Source organism: Apiospora kogelbergensis (assembly GCF_038363985.1).
Source record: "Apiospora kogelbergensis strain CBS 113332 chromosome Unknown utg000006l_segment0_segment0, whole genome shotgun sequence".
In the NCBI taxonomy this organism is placed as follows: domain Eukaryota; kingdom Fungi; phylum Ascomycota; class Sordariomycetes; order Amphisphaeriales; family Apiosporaceae; genus Apiospora; species Apiospora kogelbergensis.
This window is the reverse complement of record NW_027117423.1, coordinates 981,549-1,006,995: the sequence shown is the minus strand read 5'-3', so window position 1 is coordinate 1,006,995 and position 25,447 is coordinate 981,549. Positions and strand designations below refer to the sequence as shown.

At 52.8% G+C, this 25,447-nt stretch overlaps 6 protein-coding genes across 6 annotated transcripts; 2 read left to right on the top strand and 4 right to left on the bottom strand.

The window, feature by feature from the left end:
• Positions 1-1,139: 1,139 nt before the first annotated feature.
• Positions 1,140-3,358, bottom strand: PG998_009144 (uncharacterized protein; the record flags this gene model as incomplete). The annotated part of the gene is made up of 3 exons (XM_066875960.1): positions 1,140-1,383; positions 1,436-3,178; positions 3,237-3,358. The coding sequence occupies 3 exons, from the start codon at positions 3,356-3,358 to the stop codon at positions 1,140-1,142; spliced, it is 2,109 nt and encodes a 702-aa protein (XP_066728116.1).
• Positions 3,359-6,176: 2,818 nt separating this feature from the next.
• Positions 6,177-8,177, bottom strand: PG998_009143 (uncharacterized protein; the record flags this gene model as incomplete). Its single annotated transcript, XM_066875959.1, has 1 exon — positions 6,177-8,177. One exon carries the CDS (start codon positions 8,175-8,177, stop codon positions 6,177-6,179), a length of 2,001 nt encoding a protein of 666 aa, XP_066728115.1.
• Positions 8,178-8,846: 669 nt separating this feature from the next.
• Positions 8,847-10,443, top strand: PG998_009142 (uncharacterized protein; the record flags this gene model as incomplete). The annotated part of the gene is made up of 3 exons (XM_066875958.1): positions 8,847-8,867; positions 8,961-9,885; positions 9,962-10,443. 3 exons carry the CDS (start codon positions 8,847-8,849, stop codon positions 10,441-10,443), a joined length of 1,428 nt encoding a protein of 475 aa, XP_066728114.1.
• Positions 10,444-11,608: 1,165 nt separating this feature from the next.
• Positions 11,609-14,835, bottom strand: PG998_009141 (uncharacterized protein; the record flags this gene model as incomplete). Its single annotated transcript, XM_066875957.1, has 4 exons — positions 11,609-12,201; positions 12,261-12,601; positions 12,659-13,796; positions 13,845-14,835. 4 exons carry the CDS (start codon positions 14,833-14,835, stop codon positions 11,609-11,611), a joined length of 3,063 nt encoding a protein of 1,020 aa, XP_066728113.1.
• Positions 14,836-18,585: 3,750 nt separating this feature from the next.
• On the bottom strand, positions 18,586-19,902 carry PG998_009140 (uncharacterized protein; the record flags this gene model as incomplete). The annotated part of the gene is made up of 3 exons (XM_066875956.1): positions 18,586-19,572; positions 19,639-19,804; positions 19,862-19,902. The coding sequence occupies 3 exons, from the start codon at positions 19,900-19,902 to the stop codon at positions 18,586-18,588; spliced, it is 1,194 nt and encodes a 397-aa protein (XP_066728112.1).
• A 521-nt stretch (positions 19,903-20,423) lies between these two features.
• On the top strand, positions 20,424-23,032 carry PG998_009139 (minichromosome loss protein 1; the record flags this gene model as incomplete). Its single annotated transcript, XM_066875955.1, has 2 exons — positions 20,424-22,280; positions 22,337-23,032. The coding sequence occupies 2 exons, from the start codon at positions 20,424-20,426 to the stop codon at positions 23,030-23,032; spliced, it is 2,553 nt and encodes an 850-aa protein (XP_066728111.1).
• Between the last annotated feature and the right edge of the window lie 2,415 nt (positions 23,033-25,447).

Sequence of the window (25,447 nt, the reverse complement as noted above, 5' to 3'; positions counted from 1 at the left end):
AAGCAGCAGATCGGAATGTATGGTCGGTGGAAATAGGAGTATTGCAGCCCAGTGCCCATCAGATAATTGTCAGAATAGTGAGTCGTATATGCACAGGCAGATATATGCATGCTTGATTCATAAACCAATGTGACCACAACAGCCTATTGAGAGAAGAGGACCACGCCTGGAGCACAGTTAATCCATGAATTGCGTATTTTAAGTCTACCCAGACAAATCCGAGCAATAGTTAACAGACATAGGTTCCGAACAGGCAGCATATATGTACGTATATATAATAGATATAGGTTGGTAAGTCTCATAGGGAGGAAACTCAAAATACTCACGACATTTAAGACATATCACCTACCCCAGTATGATTACAGGCGACGCGATGAGACATGCCCTGTATTTGGGCACGAACGTTGAGCTGGGAGTTGCTGTAGGAACGACCATCGCCATCATGGAGTACGGTCCAGGAGCATCATATCGCATGCCGTCTTGATCCAAATGGCGAGAGATACATGGCACAGTAAGTCTCAAAAGTGGTAGTATCATGAACAAGCCACTACCTCATCGCATACGCTGGACGTCGCCGGACACAGTGACTAACAATGAATCTGTATCAACCAGCTTCGAAACGTGCCGACTTAAAGCTTTATGTACATTAATTACCGTCTAAGAGTAACCGTAAAATATCACCTGCCTAGGCGGAAAAGCTTGCGCAGGTCTCTCGACGGATAAGAAATAGAAGATGGTGTTATGGTTTAAAATATCAATTGCACCCTATTTTCCGCTCTATATGTGTAGTGTTTATATACTGATGTGGTGCCAAAATAAAACGTATGAGTTTGCTTTGACTTTGACAACTTTGCCCGCCATGCATACATTTCCGAAGGTGTCCCCTTCAACAACAAGAGATGATAAGATGAACGCAGTGTTGGGGGTATCCAGTCGCGGAAGAGCCAATTCGTTAAGAGATCCCGAGTATCGCCTAAATTGCAAGCCCGCAAAATCGAGCAATGGGAGCGAAAACAGAAAACATTATATGGTATGCAAGAAACTCGCCCGCTATATCCAGTTAGGCCGCAGCGCGTGTAGATGCCCTAGGGCACACGGGACCTTTGTTTGGAGGGATATCAAGTGCAGATCGTCTTCCCTTAGTTGCGCATGCCCCATTTGGGCTTGAGCTCGTTCTCCATGGCGGCGGTGGTAAAGACCTGGTCACCAGGAAGGCGACTGACCCGGCCGGCTCCATTGCGGATGGCAGAGTTGGCTGCGGACGAGATACCACTGCCCATGGAACGTACACTGCCGGCGTCGCTCATAGCCTCAGGGTCCTTGAAACGCTTAGGGGGAGCGAAGTCGAGGCCAGTGAACGTGCTGGATTTGCGCAAGACGTGCCTGGGATCTGTTAGTTTATGAAACCTGAACGTCATTCTAATGGTGTACTTACGGGCTGGGCAAGGCTGCCATGTCATCGAAAGAACTCGAGATTGGCGAAGCAATGGGGACCGCTAGAGCGAACGGTCGGCGCTCGCCAAGCGGGCTTTGAGATCGGCCCGCGGCTTGATCCTTGAAGGTAGGAGGAGGGGCAAAATCGATCGGGTTGCTGATAAGGAAAGCATCATCTCTGAGCTTGGAAGGCGTTGGCAGGGTGCTGAGGGCGCTAGGAGGGGGAAGCGGCTTCTTAGGGCCCCGGGGGCTCATGCGAGCTGAGGCAGAAGAACCAGGTCGCGGGCTTGCCGGTCCGAATCGGCCGGGGCCGGCAGAGATTGTCGATCCAGCCCTCGGGCGACCCATAGGAGGACCGCGGGGTCCGGGTCCAAACGAGCCGTGAGGACCACCAGGTCCTCGCATGTTCGGGCCACCAGGCATTGGGCGCCTGTTGCTTGATGGAGGTGGGGTCATGGCGCGACGAGTAACAGGCTCGGCGTATGGCATAACGAATGCGTTCGAGTCTGGGTCATAGAAAGCCGCATCACCCATGTAGCCTGCGTCATAATCCTCGACGTACTGTGCCCGTTGAGCTTGCGGGAGGGCGGGCACAGGGGGCCTCTCCTCCTTGCTGTCTTCGAAATACTCCTTGTAGAAGGATCGGATTCTGTTGGCACGGAACTCGGGGTCTTCTGAGGAAAGGAAGTCATCAGGCGGCAGGGGGCGGACTCCAATAGACAGGCGCTTGTTCTCCTTCTGGGGTACATTGAGGCCAGGGGCGTGCGCGGCATCATTAGGTCTAGATGCCTGTCGCCCTCTGTCTTCCGGAGTATCTGGCTCGTCTTCACCAACGCTGAACTGGAACTGGTGGGCATAGTCTTCGTAGTCGGAAGGCACGTCCGACACAACAGGCTTAGATTCCTTGCGGCCGGGCCTGGGGGTCTCGGGCAGGGCGCCCGTAGGAGGCGGTGACGGTTGCGCTGTAGGGTCCACAATTCCCAACCCTGCGGGAACAACAGTGCGTTGCACATCACTTGAGGGCAGAGCGGAGGAGTCTCTATTGGGGTTCATATCTTTACGTGCGACAGGAGCTGGTTCGGTGAGTGCTGGCATTGCCGGCATGTCGACGTAGGGAGAGGGGACTTGAGGCAGGGCGGAACCATCATCGGTGAAGTTGAATTCGCTCTTGGCCGGCGGTGCGGATTTAGGAATCTCGGACTCGACGAAGGGCTGGCGAGGAGGTTCTTGGACAGCGGGAGGGACCTGAGGAAGAGGTGCAGTAGGAAGCGACATCTGGCGAGTGGGGAGATTGGTGGCAATGGGTCTGGGCTTGAACGATGAGTCGCGCTCTTTGACCAACGAACCCCGATCTGTCGTTGATGTCGGTCCCCTCGGGAAAGAACGCAGGGATCCAGCGTCGCTGTTGGTGTAGGTTGCAATGTGGCGGTACGGGTCTTCGTGCTGGTGAATGCTCTTGGCCAAGGAGTTGAGAGATTCCCGAGACTGCTGAATATCTGGGGGCAACAAGTAAGGACTAGAGAGGTTCATGTCCATCGACAGTCCCTTGGTGTGGTTGGGAGCGCTGAGGCCCTTCTCTGCGTTTCCTCCAAACAGCGTGCTCTTACGCTTAGTGCCCTTGCCCCCGACATCCGCGCCGAAATCCAGGGATTTGTACTTGTCGTCGGAATCCTCCAGTTTATGTCTCCTGGTTGTCTTTCGATGAAGGTAGAGAAGAACGCACAGAGCGATGACAACGGGAACACTATTGATCACATTAGCAAAAGGGTTGGCTGTATCACGCCTAACCTCATGAGACTTACGCAACAGCGATACTGACGGGAACCGTCAGCGCACCGCCGACAGGCTTCTCACAAGCCGGCGAGTTGTCTCCAGGTTCACAATCCGTGCGCTTCGCTACGCGTGATGTCATGTCGTTCATCATGTCGGTCAGGTTTGGCATCGCATCGTGTTGAGCAAGCGGTGCGACTTGCTCGACCGGTCTGGTGGGTACCCGTGGTCCAAGGCCGTGGACATGGCGCGCTCCATGACCATGAACATGGCGATGAATGTGGGAGCTCAGATGATTTTCCTCCATGATTCCTTCTACCCGGCTTTCTCACTTCGAACCGTCCACGTAGTCTACCGTCTCTTCGCTTCAACCTTGTCGGCAAAATATTAAAGAATTGATGTTGTTGGTATAAGTCGAGAAATTAAGTTCTGGTTTCGACGAGAGCAGCTATTCCTCATATCAATCCACACATAGAATTGTCGTAAGGGTCGTGGTGGCGATGGGGGAACGAGTGCTGGCGGGGCGAGCGTTGTATGGAATGCAGCACCTATTGAACCGGGGCGACGAGTATGGTGATAGTAGCGGCAGCGGTGTCGTCAAAGAGTGACTATATTTTAGGGGGTGGGATAAAAGAATGACTAGAAGTTGGCTTCTGAATAATGAATGAATGAATGGACGAACGCCCGCTGGCAGGCAAATGGCCGATAGACCTTTTGTCAGTTAACCCGCAAGATTAGGTGGTACACGTAGGGTGCGAAGTGAGGTTGAAGAGTGAGATCCTGAGATAGGGAGACTCGAGAACGAGAAAAGCGAAGGCGCCGGCCTGTACCTGTAAGCACGACCTCCGCTAGATTCGATGCTCGTGTTGTGGGTACATGTCCTTCCTTCTCGTCCTCTATTACTGTACCACACCCGGTACCGTGCCTTCGCTACTGGACATCACTGGGGGCTGTACCTCCTGGTTGCTGCCGCTGCCGGACAGTACCTAGAAGCTAGCCTGCTAACCTGCTATCCTCCCTTCTCCCTAAAGCCAGGCGGACAGACGGTCAGCCATGGAAGGAAGACTGGTCGGGCTTGTGGGCTGTCGGTCCACTGGATCCAAGGCCTAGCGCAGGTACCTGGTACCTGCATTTCATTTCCGATGGCCTTGGAAATGACCTCTCATTCGACAAAACAGTCCTCCCCTGCAACGGCTTGCTGCAAAGGGGTGCGGAGACTCCTCAGTGGGTATGTTTAACCTGCGTGGCCCCCTGTTCTTGGTTGTATTGTTTTCGAGCGGATGGATTGGAATTCCCGCGAGATTATTGTCACCTGTCCTGCGAGACTCTTGCACCATACAACGCATGCTGCACGCGGCAGCGACCGCTGGTAGGAACATGGTTGGAATGTAGAGAGAGATCCAATGGCTACCTACATATATCTCAGGCTGCACGCGTGACCGAAGCCATGCCGCCACGGCGTTTTCATGAGCCTGGAATAGACCCAGATAAGCAAGCAGATACATGGATAATTAGAGTGTGCACCTATTTTCAGTACCCGTCTTGCCAGTGGCTGTCAGGAGGGAATGATTGGATGATGGGATATGCAGGAACAGAACCAGGAGCCAATGCCATGTTCCATAGCACTAGTCGGTCGCCGCCCGCGTCTCCGCTCAGGGGAAGAGCAAAAGAAGAGAGCAAGGAGATCTGATGTATTCGCGCCCAGTAAATTGGCTGCGACGATACTTCCAAGCATGCCCGGTGTGAGGTTGTACTAATTTCCCTTAATGAAGACGGCCTCTGTCAGGGGGCGTCGTTGGGTCTAGGGCGCACCGGCATTGACACGCGCCCACAATGAAAAAGGGTCAGAGGCGTTCAACGGTCCCACTGCTTGCGACTTGCGGTAAAATGTCAAAATGAAGCACTGCCACGATCCAGCTTGGACGCTATCTGGCTTGCTTGCCTAGTACCTGGGTGTTGATGGTTCAATAAATCAATGGCTCTTCTAGTGCGAAACTTGGAAGCGATAGATAGGCCAGGATTAGTAGACAGGGCGACGGTAAGGCAATTATCCGTCCGGTCGGCCATTGCTGCTGCTGCTGCTGCTGCTGCTGCATGATGTTCGGTCATGGCCAGTGGGTGCGCTGTCCGTCGTCGTTGGCGAAGTGAGAATGGGCTACACAGGCTGCTAAGCGAACAGCTGTTACAAGCTCTGGAGGGCAGCACGCCGTCGGGTAATTGATCGGTAAATTGAGATTTGTTCCATGTAAATGTAGATACGGCTGGCTGAACTTGCGTGGCCGGCCGTCATCTGTCTTATCATGATCTCAGGGTACGGCTTGTCCTTATCAGGGATTGAGCATTTTCGATGCGTTCATCTCCGTTATGACTGTGGCAGATACAGTTGCAGGAATTGCTCTGCGGCTTTCCGGATAGCCTAGCTCGCAGGCCGATTCATTCCTTTAGTCAGCCCGCTCCTGGCTTATGCGGCAAGGTTGTTCTCGATTAGCTGTTAGTGTAGGGTCTCATATTCCATAGTTCGTAGCCGAGTTAACGACTCAATGGTAGCCATGTGTGTGCGTACGGTACAAGCGAACTAATACCGTTCTTGGTTATGTAGGGATGCAACACCCACCCAGCCCAACCAAGCCACGTCCACCGCGATGCCCATCACGGCGTTTTCTTTCTAACCACTGAAATCCCGGGTACCAAGACAATTGATAGCCATACTATTTATTTGACAGCTCAGATTTGGATAGACCGCGTTGTTAGAAAGAATGTTGGAGACCTCTCCAACCCAAAAGCTGCTGATATATGGGCCATCCATGCAAGACTTTGAGTACATCGCCGGAATTCTCAGGAGTTCTCCGTGCACTAGCCGATTACATAACTGCGCGACCCCGAGATGCCTCCTAAGTCAAAGTCCGGGCTTGTCGGTCAGTACATCGGAGGGAACCGCGGGGGGTGTTGCTCAGCAAGCCAGCCAGTATTATTCATTGCCTAAGATGATAAAATCCGGCCGAGTATTCTAAGAGCCACCCTTTCTCGATCTTCGTGATGTCACGTATATATGTCTTGTTTCCAGTCTCCATCACCTCGTGGAAGATAACCCAATCAGCCTTCCGATTGAACATCAATGAACTTGGGTGTGCATGGAGTGTAGTGCAGCCAGCAACATTTTGGAAACTGCCATCGGGCTGCATTCTAGCTGCGTGAGCAAAGTAGCCGGTGGTCAGGCATCTGCGGATTTGGTCGCTGGTGGCAGGCGAGGACAACTTCAAACTCTCGTCCACTTGGATACCAAAACGCTCAAGATATCGCTTCAGCTGCGCTCGAATACTCACCGCCCGAGTCAGCGCTTTGAAATTGAGGCTGTTCTCGTGACAGAACCTGGACTCCTTCTTGCCCTTGCCCACAAAAGTGTGGTATACGTTTAGTAACGTGAGGTGGTCGCCTTCCTCTGCGGCGAATCTGCGTCGAGTTGACTCCAGCTGCTTTTTCTCACCATCCCTTTGAACCCATACAGAGCCTCCAAGGCTGGTCATGGCTGCAATTGTAAGTATCTCACTGAGACATCCGAATGAGCTCGCAGTCAGCAACGTCTTTGCCATCATTGGTTCAACGGCCAGTTCTGCCATCCTCATGCCCAGCGGTTTTGTCAATTTGGCATATTCATCCAATGCACCTAGTGAGTACAGCAGCTCGGTGGCTTTGCTCAGCAGCTCGGCTGGGGGAGGGGTGAGGTAGTTGAAACGAACAACATTGTCGATGCCAAGAGCCTTCAGCTGCAGAATAAACGGTGCCAGGTTCGTTCTCTGTATCTCGGGCACATTCATGTCAGGGAGGGCGCGGTAGTCGTCTTCCGTGTAAAGCCGAAAGCATTTCCCTGGCTTGGTTCGTCCGGCTCTCCCAGCGCGCTGCGAAGCCGCGGCCTTCGAGACTGGGGTTGCGGTCAAGCTTTCAATGCCCGTAGTTGGGTCAAAGGCCTTCAGCTTGACAAACCCAGGATCTATCACGTAAACGATACCATCGATAGTAACAGAAGCCTCAGCAATATTTGTCGAGACAATGATTTTCCTGGTGTCCTTCGGAGCTTCTTCGAACACATACATTTGCTGTTCGGTGGATAGTCCAGCGTACAGTGGCAGCGCCAGTATGGACTGACTACCGGGGCGGAGGTCTGCGGCACGCTCTGAAATCATTTGAACAGCGTTATCGATTTCCTCGCGGCCTGTCATGAATACCAGTATGTCGCCTTCAGCTTCTTCGCCGTGTATGCTCATAACCGTATCTACTGCCTTTTCCACGTAGTCTTCAGCTGGCGATTCCAAATACAGCACGTCGATAGGGTATGTTCGCCCTTCGAGGCTAATGATAGCCCCTGCCGGCTTGGCCTCATTTCCTACCGAAGGCGTCCCTCCCGAGTCGTGCGTGTCAAAGAAACGCAAAAACTCTTCCGCCTGGAGAGTGGCACTGCTAATAACAACACGCAACTCGGGCCTGCGTTTCATGATTTTCTTCAGGAGACCCAGGAGTATGTCTGTGCTGATGGACCTCTCGTGCGCTTCGTCGACCATTATCACCGAATAACGTGATAGCAGTGGATCTACGAGGGCCTCGCGAATCAGAAGGCCGTCGGTGAGAAACCTAATGCGCGTGGTCGCAGAGCTCACGTCTTCGAACCTGATCGAATAGCCGACCTCCTTCCCTAGCTCGCAGCCATATTCTTCGGCGACTCGGATGGCTACTGTCGTGGCAGCCACGCGCCTGGGCTGCGTAATAGCAATCACCTTGCCATCCTCGCACCAACCAGCTTGTTCCAGGAATTGAGGTATCTGAGTCGTTTTTCCTGAGCCGGTCTGTCCAACAACGATGGTGACCGGGTTTGTCTCGATCAAGTACAGTAGACTATCGCGGTGTTTGGCGATGGGTAATAGGGCTGAAGGCTTATGCAAGGCCGGTATGAAGCTGGCGCCCAGATCGAAGTCGGCCATTTCAGTGGATGGGCCGGGGAAGTTGAAATGTAATTATGTAATTTCGGAGCTGTCAGGCCCGAATCATGGTAGTGTAGATGAGGTTGGTAGGTTGGCAGTGTCGCGTCCACCAACCTGAAGGCGCTTATGATGGATTATTGAACCGACCCGAGATAACCTCCATTCCGGGTTTAATCTGCTGCACCCCGGACCGATTTTGACATTTGACCGTGAGAAGAGGGCAGATTGAGACACTACGACCACCTGTTCGGGGTATGCACTAATTACTAAATGCCAAGTTTGGGTGAGTATGTACACGAACGATCCTTAGACAGAAAGTCCCAGATTAGAGAGGTCCAAGAAGTCTAGAATACATCAGGAGTGTGGCGAGTAGGTACTGCGCTTGTTGTATATAATTAGCTAGGCACCTTGGCATTGTGGCTGCAAGCTGTCGTCACGGCGCACAAGGTGACGGACGGACTGCCCCTCGCCGCCAGGTCTAGGCCGCAATAAGTCCATCATTCCCCCATGCATGATTGAGCATGAATACAAGTGTCTCAACCTACCAACTGTCGCGATTCTCCCCCTTTGACAGCGAACACATTCCATCGCTAGTCCTTTCTGCCAATCCAGCAACTTCTTTCCAACCTCCAATCTCTACGGACAAGTGCACTATTATCGGTGGCTACAATGGCAGCTCCGACTGATACGGTTGGTCTTACCTCTATAGCTGGCGACTGCCATTTATTGGTGCCTTAACACGCGATATGTCGCCGTGTAGCTGACACGCCATTTCTCTTACAGAACAAGCAGCATGTGCCTGATCCAGGCTCCGAGTCTCCCACTACGGTCAAACCGTTCGAGATGTCCGACGACGACGACGACGTCCAGGAGACCGGCGTCCTGAGCGACAGCGGCGCTCCAGCTCAACCCACCACGACGACCTCCGCAACCTCTGCTGCTCCCACAACCGCCGCGCCCGCCACTGCCGCCGGCACGGGTACGACACCCGCCGAGGCTCAGGCGCCGCCTTCGAAGCCGGCCCGACCTGCGACGGAGCAGCAGACGAACGAGGCGATGCTCAAGGAAGCCTTCCCCACCATCGAGATGTCCGTCATCAAAGCCGTCCTCATCGCCAGCGGCGGCCGCATTGACCCGGCCTTCAACGCCCTCCTGGGCATGAGCGACCCTGACGCCGTCCAGAACGACCCCGTCGCGGAGCGCGAGGTCCCGCCACCACAACCCCCGCGCCCGACCGGCCCCCAGGCCCACATGTCGCAAGTCGAGGCCGACGAGCTCTACGCGCGGCAGCTGGCAGAGCACTACGACAACGTGGGCGCCTACGAGAACCGCACGAGCAACCGCGGCGGACCACAGCAGCAGCCCCGACGCCAGCAGGGTCTCATGCCCGACGAGGAGTACGAGCGCGAGCACAACTTCATCGACGACGAGCTGCCCGTGATCCGCGAGAACCTACGCAAGGGCTTTGTGGAGACGCAGACCAAGGTTAACTCGTGGTTCACGAACCTGAAGAAGCGCATCGATGGCGAGTACGATTCCGAAGAGGACGAGTCGCAACCCTCGAGACGCGCCCAGGACCGCCCGCAGCAGCCCTATCGCCGCAGCGGCGAGGGTGGCAGCCGCCGGAGTAACGACTACGACCGCTACGATGCCGACCCCCAGGTTCTGAGCGACGACTTCGCCGGCATGCGACTGAACCCCGACGGCAGTAAGCTCACTACTGATCTTGGCCCCCAAGGTCTCGTCTCCATTATGTATATGACAAAGACTAACAACATGAGCAGCGCATGGCCAGTCCGGCAACCCCAACCTGTACCGACCCCCGCCTCGGTCAAACCAGTCTACATCACCGCGACCCGACAACCGCAAAGTATCGTTCCGGGAGACTACGGAGAACATCGACGTCTATGATGCGTCACCCAAGCTCCCCCCCAAGGACAATGCGCCTTCGCCCGGCCCTGGCGGAAGCAACAAGCCCAGCAAGTGGCAGCCCATGTCGACGGTTGAGCCGGACCCGATCACGGAGCACGACCCCTTCAGCCTGGGCGACAGCGAGGACGAGGGAGATGCCAAGGATAGCAAGACGGGCACAACCTCGAAGCATGGCAAGACGCAGTCCAAGGACATCAAGCTCGACGACGCCGAGCGGCTGAAGCAGGCCACAGCTGACGCCATGGCTGATAGCCTGATGGACGAGTCGGCAGCGGCCAAGAAGGGAGAGAGGAGGCAGCAGCGGTCAAGAAGACTTAAAGACTTAATATCATAGCAATTACTGAGCTGGTGGTTTCGTTTCACTCGTTTTGGTTTTTTATAAAGAAAACCTACTAGGGACATGCCAGGCCAGTACATATATGATGGCATGACGGCATGATGGATGGAATGGCAGATACCACAGGAAATACAGTCCCCGTCGCATGAAGACGTTCTCATTTACTTATTTCCAACAAGCCCTAGGTTCTCGAAAGCATTAGTGCATGTATTTCATCTTTCCTTTGACAGTGGTGATTCGCAGACATGTAGTCAATAGCATGTGGCAACACGCCTCGAGCACGAACGGAGGTTCGATCGATGGTTGTTGCAAGTGGAAGAAGGATACTGACTAGATCAAAGCCATATCATACAAGTATGCCAGTGAACATTGGCCTTGATACAGTTTATCTTTAATCCTCATTCCGACTGGGATTATGATATCGAAACAAGAATCACGATGATTGCAAGATTTGGATACCTGCTTTGTTCTTGTATACGAGGAGTACAATAAGAGAGAATCTTTGGACGTGTAACCTGGTCCACAGAGAAGCAAAAAGTAGATTTAGATATACAGGCAAAGAAATTGGAAAATCCCCCGAAACTACCCCCTCTTTTCAAGTCAAGAACCGAAGTGAGTCTATAATACATCTCTTCACAGCCTATATGTATGTGCACCGCTAATGGCCACGCTTTTTCCTCCCGTGTAATCTGTGCTCAGTTCGATATAGACCGGTTGGTTTGTATGCGAATAATGAAATGGTCCCTCGCTGCTCAAAATAATCGAGGATGCAATAGAAGAAAGGACTAGGGGGAGAAGGAAAGTAAAGTAGATAAGGAAATTTTCGTGTGAAGTCTAAGGCTAAGACAAGTGATGGGGATTTTCGTCCAGAAAACTGGACGAGGCCCGAAAAGTGATTGGCAAGTAGGCAATAATAAACAATACGTTTAATATAGAGTAGGCATGACTTCGTTATGACTTCAGTGAATGGCTGGGTATACTTGAGAATAATGGTGGATGATGCAATAAGTAATGCGTAAGGCAATTTCTTTTTTGGAAATCCCGCTGGAAGATGCTTCATGTTGGTAAGGACAGAGGGGGCAAAAGCTCGCAATATGGTGTTTAGTATGCTGCAGTACCCTTCGGGTATGGAGAGGAAGGCAACAATGGTGACAGCCCCTTTTCACGCCAGACCTAACCATTTGAGTGCCTTGCGACTGCTAGTCTTCTTGCGGGCCGACTGGTCCGAGAAGAACGGCATGTACTTGCGCTCTTCGGCCCAGAAGGCGGCATCGTCCTCGTCCCAGGACTCAAACCGGCTGTCCACGCTGGGTTTCACGCTGTGGCCCAGCACCTTCTGAACCTTGGCGGACTTGCGGCTCCTAATGCTCCGTATGGATTTTGCTGAGGACATGGGTTTGAGCTCGTCCTCTGGAGTTTCCTTCGGGCTTGGTGGCTTCTCCTGAATTTCTAACATTGAAGATAGAGGTGGCAAGGAGGGCGCAAAAGAAGGGGAATCAGTCCCCTGCAAGTTCTGTGTTTGGGCGCTCAGTCTGCTGACCAAGGAGGCGTACTCTGGGCTGGGTAAACCGGGCGACCGCGGTCTTTCCGCGAGACTCGCCTTGGACTCCCTGTGGGTCAGAGTCGGAGGCGGCCTCTCCGGGACATAGAAAGAGGATTTGGACATGAGAACGCCCAGGACCGTCGAGACGAACAAAGCGATTTCAGACTCGGATACTTGAGATGTCAAGACGAAATTGGCCTTGCTGAACGACTCTGCGCCAGGGATTGGCTGCCTGGGCTGGGCGACGAAGCCACGATGCTCCTGATAGAACTAGTCCTTGACATGACAGAGCTGGCAGAACCAAAGGTTTTGCCGGAAGAAAGATAGCCAGGTCTGTGACCTCGGTTCGCTTTAGGAGGATCCGGACTCAATATGGCAGCGATCTTGAATAAGTCTGCACCAATGAGACGCTGAAGGCACAGGACGGTAGAAAGATGTTCAGGGGCGTATTCCAAAACCAAGAAGCGTGTCTGAGGATGGGCGGTTATGTAGTTTTCTAGGTGAGGTACAAGTAGTGTCGCTAGGCGAAGTGGATTGCTGAATGGGTTGTTCTCGGTCTGGTTTGTCAAAGGCTGAGAGGTGAAGCTTTGCATCGCGTTTGCTACGAGGTATCTGTCCATACGGAATTAGCCACGTCACATAGTATGTCAGGATAATGAGGTCAAATACCTCAGGTCAAGTCTTCCACTTCGTGAAACACCACTAGGTTTCACGCCCAACTTGTCCAGAGAGCCGCAGACGACTGATATAAAGTCTTTGGGCACTCCCCTCTGTGCCCCTACTGCCAGAATAAGGTCAACATGCCTTTCTTCCTTGATGGGATCGTTGATATTTGGCTTTCCAAACAGTGGCTCCCACAGACTTCCCGAGCCCGGTAGCATTGGAAACGTGAATTGATGATATCCAGCATCGTCCGGGGTGAAGTAGGTTTTCAGAACAGACCGCAGCGCGTTTTGTACACAGATGGCAGTTCTCAAGCCTGAAGACTGGAAATCATGGAATGTCGTCTTAATCGCCTGCTTGGTCTCATCGATGGGTGGTGTCCTGGCTGGTGTTGGTGGATCTATCCTTTTTGGTGATGTGTGATGGTTGACGTTCCGGCGGATTACAGCCTTTTCAGGCTCGTTGACCCCCTTGTAAACATGAGATGCAAAAGGATCATAGTCTTCACTCTGTACTTGGCAAGTGGGCCGTCTGAGATCGCTCTCAAGAGGAGGTGTGGCCTGTCTTGGAGACGAGTCACCATGGTCGTTGGCTGTGGTTGGTGGCTTTAGCGACTTCGAGCGCATTGATATCGGGTAGGCCCCACGGCGGAATCCGTCCAATATCGAATCTAGAAGTGAGACCGAGTCTTCGTCTATGAAGTGTATAACAAGATCTTCGACCATGGGCAGAATGGTTTCGGGCAAGGCCTTGGATGCCATTATGGCGCCTTCTGAAGTACGTGGTGTGAGAAGCCCGGCGCTCACACGGTGGTCTTGGTGTTGATGCCCAGTCCACGTGCCATGGTCGACGTAGCAATTTTCGGTCCTCGTGGCTTTGTCCGCATACCTACCATTCACGACAAGGGCGTTGGTCGACTTGTTGGTATATGCTACCCGCCCATTGTCCGTCGTGATATTTGTCAAATCCAATGGAAGCGGCGGGGGCTTGCGGCTTGTGCTTCTGCTGCGTTTTGAGAAGGAACGCTGGGGCGGCTGTCCTGTACCGGCGTTTGAGCGGGAGCGGGAGCGGGAGCGCTGTCGAGCCGAGTCCCTTGGCAGGGGAAATTGACTCTCGTGAACGCCGGACCCTTCGACTGATTTCGCTGCAAAAGAACGTGAAAAATTGCATACATTTGTTTTTAAATTCGCACGAATTGAGTCGCATGACTTCCCTCTCCGGAGTGTCCTTGCTGCGTGCTCCTTAGAGGTTGCTCGGACATCAACCATGTATGCTTCGCCATATACCACCGAGGGACTATTGGGCATGGAGCCGGACGCCTTTGTGTGCTGACTAGACTTGCCTATGGACGTTGTCCCTGGCGATAATGGAGGGACTCCTGTAGATGTCTCTGCCCCCTTTGCCCACCTCGCTGCTCGTTCCTTGAAGGCTGACCTATCCCGCGACTTGGACCGCTTGACAGCAGAGCTACTCTTGTGCAAGCTCATTAGTTTTGGAATATTGCCTTGCTGCGGATTCGCATTCTGGGGTATTGGGTCCCCCATCGAGGGCCCAAAGACATAGAAGGGGACTGCTTCTTGGAAGTCATTCGGAAACTGAAGCACAGGGACACTCATGCTCCGAGGCCGAATCTGAGGCACTGTTAGGGTGAGGTCGATTTCGCTACTTGGCTGTAGGGAAGCCGTGAGAAAATCCAGGGTGTCTGCAGCCCTCATGGCCTGTGATACTGGATCGTCTCTCGATCCGTGGTTGTCTCCGCAAGTTGCGTCTTCGCTTCTTTTCCCAGTCAAGCCGGCAACCCCGTTCCGCGCGAGGGACTTGTACATGGTCTCAGCCTTTGCCATGTTGCCATTTGTATGATTATGGCTTATCCATCTAATACATCGCAGTTGGGCCTCCGCTGTTCCACCGTCCATGAACACTAGCCTCTTGTTCTCCGGAGACGAATCTTCCAAGAACCGGTGCGCCATGTGAGCTCGGGCATTGCATGCGTCGTGTATCTTCAAAGTGTATGACCGGGCATCGGGAGAGTTTTCGATATCCTCTCCGGCAAGGAAGTGTTGCAAGGGCGGTATGACTAGTATTCTCGATGAACTGGGGAGAAGTTGTATTTGGGTCGAGACCAGATCTTGCGGCCCTTCAAAGGCCACCAAGCTGCCATGGTATTCAGGAGTGAACCTCATTGCGACTGGCGACAAGAAACCGTACTGTATCAGTCGTGACTGCGACTTGGGACTTTTTGGTGTGTGAATGACGACTCCAAACAAACAGACCGGTATAAGAACCCTTGGACCGAGAATGGAAGCAAGATTATGGGAGTGCTAAGATGCCAACCCTGCGACCACTTTGTAAGAATTATGGCCACCAACCCAATATCTCGATATGATAGTTTATGTATTAAATAACAATTGATTCGAAAGAATGAGTCAATATGGGCTTGATAGCCGTTGACGCGCGAGAGTTGTAGACTCGTTTGAAGAGGAACGGATGGGCAAGAAGAACAACGTGCCACTCATTGAGGCGTTGACTGAAGACAAGAAGCAGAATCTATGTCAAAGGCTGAACGGAGCTGCCATCTTGGTAGAAAAGGGTATACAAGACGGGGAGAAGGCGGTGGAAAAAAGAATACCCAAGGGAATTCGGGGAAAGTTGGGAAAAGAAGATCCGAAGAATGAACGACCTACCCAACCCCCATTCCACCCATACCCATGGGCTTCAAGTCAGTTAAGGCGCTTGAAAGCAGGTATCCAAGCCCATGTGGACTCGGGCGTGGCCGTCTCTGTTGCTTCTTCCTTCTTTCCAAGCGCGGGATGATGATGAGCTTGGGCCAAAAAGTAGAGAGTGATAGCGTAGAGGCTATCATTCATGGGCAACCACCAAGAAACGGTGGGCCACTGATGTCGTACACGGCAGAGCGGTATGTGATAATGCAGGGTGACCCTAAGGCAACGTCCTACCCGAGCTGCGACTAAATGCAGTTACAAATTTCCAGGCTGGCGATGCATGGCGCAAAGCCAAAGCAGACGGTCATGGGAGATGGCTTGGATGGCGCAAAGAAAGCATGGGAGTGAGAAATTAGGCCCTAGCCGAGGAAGGGGGTTTTGTTTGCTTGTAACAAGATACCGACAGCCTGGACTGCATTCTCGTTAACGGTTATACCCGTAACAACAGAGGTTATTGGGGTTTTGCGAGAGTTGTTACTCTCCCGGCCGCAGCATCCTTTGACAGACATCGTCATCTCCCAGGAACAGCTCCGATATAATCAGCTAACACACTCTACATTTGCATAACAACCCGGCTGGTGTTAAATTTGCCGCGAGCTGGGTATGCATGCAGTAAGATGGAAGTTTGGGAGGTGCGAATTGCTTCTTCTGGCAGGTTGGAGCTTGCAAGGTTGCCGTGATTTGGTTGGCCGATGGAATCCAGGATGAGTGAGACCAACCTCAGCATGCAGGCACTTTCCCCTTTGATTATTACCCACCAGACCCGACTACGGTGTGCTGCGCTTGAATTACATTTGCTGGAATACCAGGCCAAGGATAAAAAGAAACGTAAAGTGAAGGAAAAAAGCAGAGCAAAGACTTCTTGCTGCGCTGATTGGATAAGCGCAAAGCCGGAAAACATGTACCTAGCAAGCCACGATCGCTTGTGCTGATCAGCAAAAGAAACGGCACACAAGCATTTTGCCGATCATGATGTGCCTGTCCTTGTTTGCCAGGCAGGCATGTTGGCGAGAGAAGCCGCAGGTGCCGCTCGAGAAGTTCCGGGGGCAGAAGAGCGAGCAGCACAAACAAGTGGCACGGCAGGAAGCTGGAGTATTCGAGCTCACGGACTGCGGCCAAACACGGATGGCCAGTCGTGGGTATTTTTCATTCTCAGCAATCTCTCAGATGAGTGTCGGGCATATCTATCTAGGTTGAAGCCGTTGAGCCTGACGCTTTAGGAAGCAACTGTAATCATGTGAGGCTGTCTCACCTTTGACACGCCCTATCCATGTGGCTCGGGAGTCTAGGTTTCAAGGCATGGAAGTTCATGTATCTTCTAAGACAGTTTGCCCGGACATCTGAGACAGTCTGCAAGTCTGATCTGGGTCAAAAGCTTCTCGAACATATCCAAATTACGGGATGTGTTACGACAAGAGCGTCAATGGATGCTTCGACAGTGTTGACCAAACAGAACAACGCACTGGAGTACTTCAGCATTCTATGTACTGGTTATGTTTCAGAACGACCATACTATTCAGCAGGCCCTGTACTACAGATGGTCCGAGTTTGATATATTCTCGGTATTGTCCTGCGTCCTGCGTGCTGCGACCTAACAGAGCCGAGACAAGTTTGTCCTCTATCTCACAGGGGCGAGAGGTCTTGTGCAAGTATCCGAGTACTGACGGAACAAATTGGTCCATCAAGCTGACACAGGCAATCAGGATCTTCTCAAGTTCCGACTTCATCCAAATAGACATTAAGGGCAAACATTGATACCCCTGGCCCGGGAGAACGGTTAAGATGTTAAGTCCATGAGTTGTCCATGCTGATCTTGCAACAACCTTATTAGCCACCAGCACCAAGCTAAGGCTTACCTCATCTCTCAAAACACTCGCCCATATTTACCAGCTGGCTTACACGCAGAGGCTGCAACGCCCGAGTTCCGCTTTCTGTTCGGTGTTTGTGTCTTGGGGTGTCGTCGCACGAGAACCCCACTCACTACACTGCTCCCGAGAGAGTGGGGACAAATCTTGATTGGAATTGGAGATGGATCTGCGCAGGGTCCGTATTGTCGGACTTTTCCACAGCCCAAACAAGAAGTTAGGGAAAGCATCATCATCTTGCAGAGCCGAGTGATGTATCATTTTGTCTGTGGTCATTTTCGAGCCATGTGGCTGGCGAGCTTCTTTTGATACCCTTGCTGCTTGTCTTCTTCTAGGGGAGTCTAGAGCTGACATGGATCACAAACAAAGGAACCCCCATGTTTCTTTTACTTGGGATGCATGCTTGATAGCTCTACTATTACTCCGAGAATCTTCCCAATTAATCGCTAATCGTGTGTCTCCTTCCGGTGTAAGTTCAGCCTCCCTGCCTCCTGCTCTGGGTTGGTGCGACCGGCCGAGGCGGGAAAAAAAGAAGGCCATCTCTCTTGGTAGTAGGCAAGGAGCCTTTGCTTTGTCTCGCAGCTTCTAGATGCGGCAAACAGCATGGGTGTAGTCTCTGCGTATTGCCGCTCGTAGGATCCCTGCACGAGCGGTCTACTACTGACCCGGCACCCACAATTGTACCACACGCAGGACACCCCTCACTCTCAGCGCGAGGTCAGCCCTGAGACAGCGGAAACCGACACTGCTAGCAGACGGCAATATACACAAAACGAGGTCGGCATCCCCATACTTCTCCAGCTATATAGTACGGTGAACCGTTCTTCTCAAGACAGCCAAATAGCATGCTGGGCTTAAATGGCTGGAGAATCAATGTTATTTACCCCGAAAGCAATCTTGATTGTACCGATGCTAGGTTACTGCCCCCTGATAGCTCTTTTTACCGTGGTACGGGTGGAGGGGGTCCCATAGCTAGCCGATCGACTTATATTGCTTCTTGTAGAATCGGATACGCCACTTATTGCTGAGTACATTTGTAGCTGACCTGCACCGCCTGTCCCGTGTTCGGGGACATTAGCAGAGATGCTGTGCGATGCAAACCTACGCTCACCATGCAAGGCGATAATAGACGTGGCATGTCTCTCAATGCGTTCGTCCGAAACATCCCTGCACCAAGTGTCAAAAAGAACCCTCCTTTACTCCCTGAGCCTAGACGGGTCGGATCATAATTCACGTGGGACCAATCGAGTGTAGACGATGGTATATTTGACATGACGGGTGCTATTCCGGTCCCAGAAGAAACTTGGGCCCCCCTTCGAATGTCGTGTCGACAGAAGCGAAGACGCTAATCCTCTTCCATCAACGCAGCCAGTTCATCTTCCTCCTCGGTTGTCATCAACCCTTCTGGGGCCTTTTCAACCACAGCGGCCTTTTCGACTCCGTTGGCCTTGTCCTCCTGCTCTTGGATGAACTTGTCCAGAGCACCTTTATCAAGTGACCATACTCTCACTGTGCCATCGATCGAAACAGACACCAGCCTAGTACCCACGCCAGGGGAACCGGCTAGGTTCACCAAATCCGTGACTTCGTCGTAATGTCCCTCGAGTGCGCAATATAGCTTGCCCGTAGCCCGGTCCCACACTTTCACATCCTCGTCCCGTCCTGCTGTTACCAGCCACTGCTCTGTGAAAGCTAGCGCTCGCACGTGGTCTCCATGGTTGATAGCGTCGTCGGCTGTGAAGCCTTTCGCCCTGGAAAGACACTTGGCGGAACCGTCACCACTTGCAGTCCAAAGATCGGCTTCGTCGCCGTGGATGTCAAAAGCCAATTTATACACCGTGGTCTCGTGCTCAAGAATTGTAGGCCTAGTAGTCCCAGGTGCCTCTGGCGCATCCTCGGCAATCTGCTCAACGGAGCCTAGGCTGATTCGCCATCGGCGGATGTGGGGATCACTGCTGGCACTGGCTAGCACCATCTCGTCGGCTGATGATCTTTCAGGGTCGATTGCAAGGTCCTGAATCGCCATCATGGAGACAACTTGGTCTTGTATCACGTGTAATCGCTTGCCGGTCTCGATGTCCCATACCATAATCTTTTTGTCTGCGCCGCCACTGATAAGAATGTCCTTACCGCTAAGTTGGGTGCATACAATGGCCTTGACGAAATCTGAATGCCCGCTGAATTTGCGGCCCACAGCTTTGGAGGCGACGTTCCATGACCAAATGTCCTTGTCCCAAGAACCCGCGAAGATAGTCTGGTTTCCGGAGCCTCCGACGGCGACGCAAGTCACTGGTGCTGTAGGACCCTTGTAGACTTGTTTGATGTCGCCAGTCTATGAAGCGGGACAAGTCAGAATCGGTGACCTCGGGAATTTGATCTGATGAGTGGATGGGCTTACCTCGACATTCACCCTGCGTACAGATCCTGACGACTCGGCAACCAAAACTGATGATGGATTGCTAGGATCTGCGATAGCACCTAGAATCTTCGACTTCAGGGCGATGGGGCTGCCATTTGTGTTGCCAGCTTTTGCTGCTTGTCTTTCCCGCTTGGCAACAGCAGTACTGGGAAAACGTGTAAGTGGCTTATCTGGAACGGCCAAAAGGAGTGGAAATGCTTACTCAGTCTCAAAGAACTGGTCCGGACGTGTTCCCTTATTCATGGTGACAAGAAGTGTGCGGGTTGAACTGATGGCCAGAGATCTGTCGTCAATGTTTCGGTGTTGCTGTCTTACCACAAGCCAGATCAGGAAAAACACTTGGATATGAACAAACTCTGCCCCTTTCGACCAAGACTGAAGCCAATAAGGAGATTTCTATACCGTCGTCGATGTGGGACAGGAGACCGTTAGGCAGGCACCTATTTGATAGTTGATAGCCTAAAAGTACCTGCATAGGTACTCCTCAAGATGGTGGGTCATCCCTGTCATTTGCATTATTGGATTATTTATGCATGCACAAGTCGCTGAAGCACCAAAACACGCGTGTTTCTTTAATTGGCGACGCGGTCTGGACGCGACGTCTCGAAAGTCTTACCCTTCGTCGTGGGCCAAGTTACTGGAAGGAGAACATACATGCACACTCGAAGCCAACAAACCCGATTTCACCTTTTTGTGCACTGCAGCCCCAATCGCTCATACTGCGGAAGAGTTCATCAGTCAATCACCCCGAAACATCAGCCAACATGGCTTCGACGGCGCCTCTACGTCCTCGGGCCAGACCCGCCCATACCCAAGGCTCAACGCATTGCACATACACCCCTAATGGTTCGAGACTGGTATCTGTAGGGTCCAACAATACAATCCGACTCTACAAGACCGGGTTCGACGGCGAGCCTACCAACATCGACGATTGCCAAGAGCAAAATGTGAGCGTCGATGCTTCAGACGAATTCTTCGTCGTCGGATCAGAAGATGGCACAGTTAGCTTGTATTCGATATCCAACGCCGCCTTCGAAAAGTTCTTGCTGCGATGCTCCCTGCCCATCCGAGACGTCGCGCTTTCCCCCGACTCGAAATGGTGCGCTGTCGCCAGCGACGAGCTCACTGTCAAGGTGGTGCGGACCGACGACAATAGCGAAGTCCGCCACTTGAAGGAACACAACAAGCCCACCAAGCACCTCACCTTTGACAACAAGGGCTCTACAGTCACACTGGCATGCACGGACGGCATCTTATACGTATACTCGCTCACGGCGGATGAGCCCGAGCTGATCAAAAAGGTGGATGGGGTCATTGGGGCACTGGACACCGACTCGGAGCTCAGTTCCATGGTCGCGTGGCATCCGGATGGCCGGGCTTTTGCGGTTCCAACTCCCACGAGGGAGATACAAGTGGTCTCCAAGAACGACTGGGAAAAACAGAGGCACTTTGCCAGGGGCCACAATGGCGACATCACCGCGCTCGCCTGGTCGCCCAATGGTGCAATTCTGGCTTCGGCCGGCAAGGACAAGAAGATCCTCCTCTGGGAAACCAAGACCCAGTCTGTCATCGCTCGACTGGACTACGCAAATGTTATGAGCATTTCATGGCATCCCTCAGAGAACCTGGTATCTTTCACAAATACGGATGGAGAGGTCTACATCCACCCCGACTTCGTCCCTGAGCAGTTCGCTCAGTTACTCCGGCTCCCGAAACAGCCAGCACCATTCATCCACGACCCCTTAGAAGATATTTCAAACAACGTAAGGAAGCCGGATCTGAATGGTATCCCCACCCGGCCGCGGCGAGATTCGCTTGAAAGCTATGACTCTTTGATGGATGGTCCTTTGGATGGCCCTCTTGCGGAAGACGATGACTTCGTGGTTGATGACGATGGAGCTGGATATGCTTTGAACGCGAATGGCAAGCGAGCACTTGCCGGGCCCGAAGGACTCCCACATCGATCCACCAAGCGCCAGCATCTGGAAGCTCAATACCACGAGGCTTTCCAGCCCGGCTCTACCCCTTGGCGAGGTAACCGCAAGTATCTCTGCCTGAATATGATAGGATTTGTTTGGACTGTAGACCAAGACGGTCACCACACTGTAACGGTCGAATTCTACGATCATGAGTTTCACAGGGATTTCCATTTCACAGACACTTTTCTCTACGACAAAGCTTGCCTGACAGAAAACGGAACACTTTTTTCGTGCCCGCCGAAGGACGATGATACTCCCGCCACTATTTTCTACAGACCGCATGAGACCTGGACCAGCCGCAATGACTGGCGAACACAGCTTCCCAAAGGGGAAGCTGTCTTGGCTATGTCTCTTAGCGAGTCTTTCATCACAGTGACAACAACGGCGGGATATGTGAGAGTATACACACTCTTTGGTATCCCATACCGTGTCTACAGGCCCAAAAGCACGCCCATGGTCACATGCGCCAGCTGGAAAGACTATGTCTTGACCATGGGCAATGGGCCTGTTGGTGCGGACGGCAACACACGCCTACTGTACACCATCGAGAATGTTAAGCGTGATGAGATCTGCCAAAACGAGGATACGGTAGCTCTACCGGAAGGTGCAACGGTGAAAAGCGTATTCTTCTCCGACCAAGGCGTAAGCTAAGACACTCACCTATCCCAAGAAGACAACCAAACTAACATGTATGGCAGGACCCTTGCATATACGATTCTACAGGTACACTTCTGACGCTCCTCCACTGGCGCCGACCGTCGCGTGCGTGCTGGGTTCCTTTACTGGACACCACATTGCTTCCGCGTTTGGCTTCGGGTCGCAAGCACGAGAGCTACTTCCCCATCGCAGTGGCGGACAATAAGTTCCACTGCATCATCCTCAAGGGTGGGGACCAATACCCCTATTTCCCTCGTCCGCTACTCTCTGAATTCGACTTCTCCGTGCCCCTGACTTCGGAACCGCCCAAGAAGAAGTCCAGGGCCAACAACGATGATATGGACATGGACCAGGGTTCGGACGATGAGGAGGGCGCTGAGACCCGCAAGCTTGAGCAGCAGTACCTGCTCAAGGGCATCGCGGCCTCGCAGCTGCAAGACCTGCTCGATGATGTCACTACTGAATCTTCGAGTAGCAGCGCTGGCCAGCGCTCGACGCTCGCGCGCCTCGAGCTCGACATCGACAAGACTCTCCTGCAGTACCTGGCCGTCGAGTGTCGCGAGGGCGAGGACCGCGGCATGCGCGCTCTCGAGCTTGTCCGCCTTATGCGCGATCGCTCCGGCCGCATGATCGAGGCCGCGGGTAAGGTGGCCGAGCGCTACGGCAGGACGATTCTGGGGGACAAAATTCGCGAGATTGGGGAGAGGCGAATTGGCGGGTTCGAAGACGACTTTTAAGGGGCTCGTCGCCCTATCGGATCAGAATAGCATAGCGGAAGAGCAAAGAAGACGTGCCACGTAGCTGAATGCAGCCAGGAGAAAGCCACTGCAACGATAATGTCTCATCATCTTGGGTTAGGGGGCTACTTGGCGTTCTGGTTATTCACGAGACGGACCTGATGGGACGAAGAATTGTTGATTGGTGGGACGTATAGCAATTCTATGAATAAAGTAGTGCGTATGTTAACGCGTGTTCATAACATATCACATATTACCTGCACGGGTGCTGCTCTTGGCTTGAACCTTGATCTGTGCATTCAGCCATCTCTAAACGAATCCAATAACGTTAATGACTTCCTCCTTACACAGTAAGGTGATTGGGCACAGCGATAGTAGAATTCAAGACCCCAAGCTGGTCAACGGCGCCAGCGGCAATGCCCGTCGATGCTGCCGTTATAGATTGTTCTCCCGCAATTGCGTACATTCTGTAGCGTGTCCGCCGCCTGTTGACCGAAGTAACGGTCAAGGGGCCGGTCGCTGATGATTGGACGTCGGAGAAGAGTAGGGTTACATTCCGGAGGGCGTTTCGTCTCAGCCCTGTTCATCCAGATACATGCCGAACTTTCAGCTTTGCGTGCCTGGAGGGGACATGGGATGTGTTTTACCTCGGGGCTAGAAACCAAGTAATCATGATTGGGCTTCTTTCTTTTTAATTTTGGTTTGGGGGTTTCTGTATTTCTTCTTCGAGAAACTGCATCTCATCTGGGTGATTGATGGTTTAGGCAAGATGCAGAATGCAGCAACATCAGCAGCTAAGCCTCAACCATGCCGCAGCGCATACCCAATCTGCATCTACACAGCAGCACTATGCCGGGGCCGAGAGGCTCAGACTTCAGCATCACATATCTTCTTCATTCGTGGATATTCCATTGCCCGGCCAGCTATGTTGCTGCCAAGGATTACACAGAGGTTGATGAACACGCGAGGTGATGATTGTATAGTTGATACAACCAGCCAGCAGTGCAGTACGCCCCAGAAACGCCAATGAAGCGATTGTGTTGGCGCGACGCAGCTCGGTTCGAAAAACGAGAGAGCCTATTATGTGTGGTCGAAGCTTGACAATAGCCGCCGAAAGAAGCGGATAAACGAAGCGAGAGAAGCGAGATCCGATCACGTAGGGCCACACAGCAGACAGGCCGTCCCAGAGCAGTAAGCAGCCCATGTTGTGATTCCCAGACGCCGCATCTTTTCGGCCGGTTAAGGCTGCTGCGCCATGCCAGATGCATGGATCTACCCACCGTTGGTTTCTGTTCTTTACGTCACGTCCCAAAGAGGCAAGTAGAGAGAAAGACATTCGCAGCCCCCAAGAAGGAACCTGTCAGCGAGTCGGGATATGCTCTCGTGGCTTTCTCCAGCGGTATCCCGGGGTAGTTGTAAGTGTATCTGGCTGTGGGACTGGATCCCCGGGGTGGCACACTCTCGCAAGAAGAATCCGGCCTCAGAGCATTGATAGAACAAGGCATCACTTTCTAGCCCACCCATGAAAGCTGTTAATCGACATTACTTCCTGTCGCAGGCGACTTTTGCTTCCTCTTCAATCGCTGGTAGATTGCCAGAGCTACATTCATGACATCGGCGTCAGATATACTAACGGGATACCTGACTCGCTACGCTGGGTAGGAAGAGACCCCAAGGCATTTAGAATCTTCTCATTGGACGAAATGGCAGCCCAACAGGATTAGATCCCAGCTCAAGCAGACGCGACCCCCAACCCAATTGATCCTTCCTTCCCTCTTCCTGCATGGCTGATACTTGCAGTACTTGTAGCTTGCTTGGCCCGGACTGCCCGTGGAGGGTCGGTTCGGGTGTAAGGAATTCTTGACGACATGCTAGTCGTTTGACATCTTTTGACTGAAAGACTGGCTGACTGACCCTGGCCCTTACTGAGATCCAAGCTAGGTCGACTAGGATCAGCTTGAAAGAGGTCACATCTCCCGGATGTTTGGTTTAGGTCCCCTTGTGCTGATGCATCAGCTCACACGCTGTCACAATCCAGGGTACGTGTGTGTAGTTAACAATGTGCTGTGAACGGCATCGCCTACTCGTCATGTGCGCAGTCGAATAGCGTCTAGTAAGGTGCAGTCAGTCATCTGCGGCGGTGCTGCTTTGGTGGATGTGACCCCCTCCAGCGCTGGACATCACCCTGGCTCCCTGCCAGACTCTGCAGCCCCATGTGCCATGGATGGGACGGATCAAGGCCGTGTGCCTGGCACCCTTGTAGACGGACCGTCACGATAAGGCCAACGACGACGGGAAGCAGACCTTGTAGAGTCGCATTGGCGGTGGAGGGTGAGTGGAGGGGGGATAGGAGGGGAGCCCTATAGCGGTCGGGCAAATATAGGTGCCAACAGGGGAGGGTCAGGAGATTCAAGG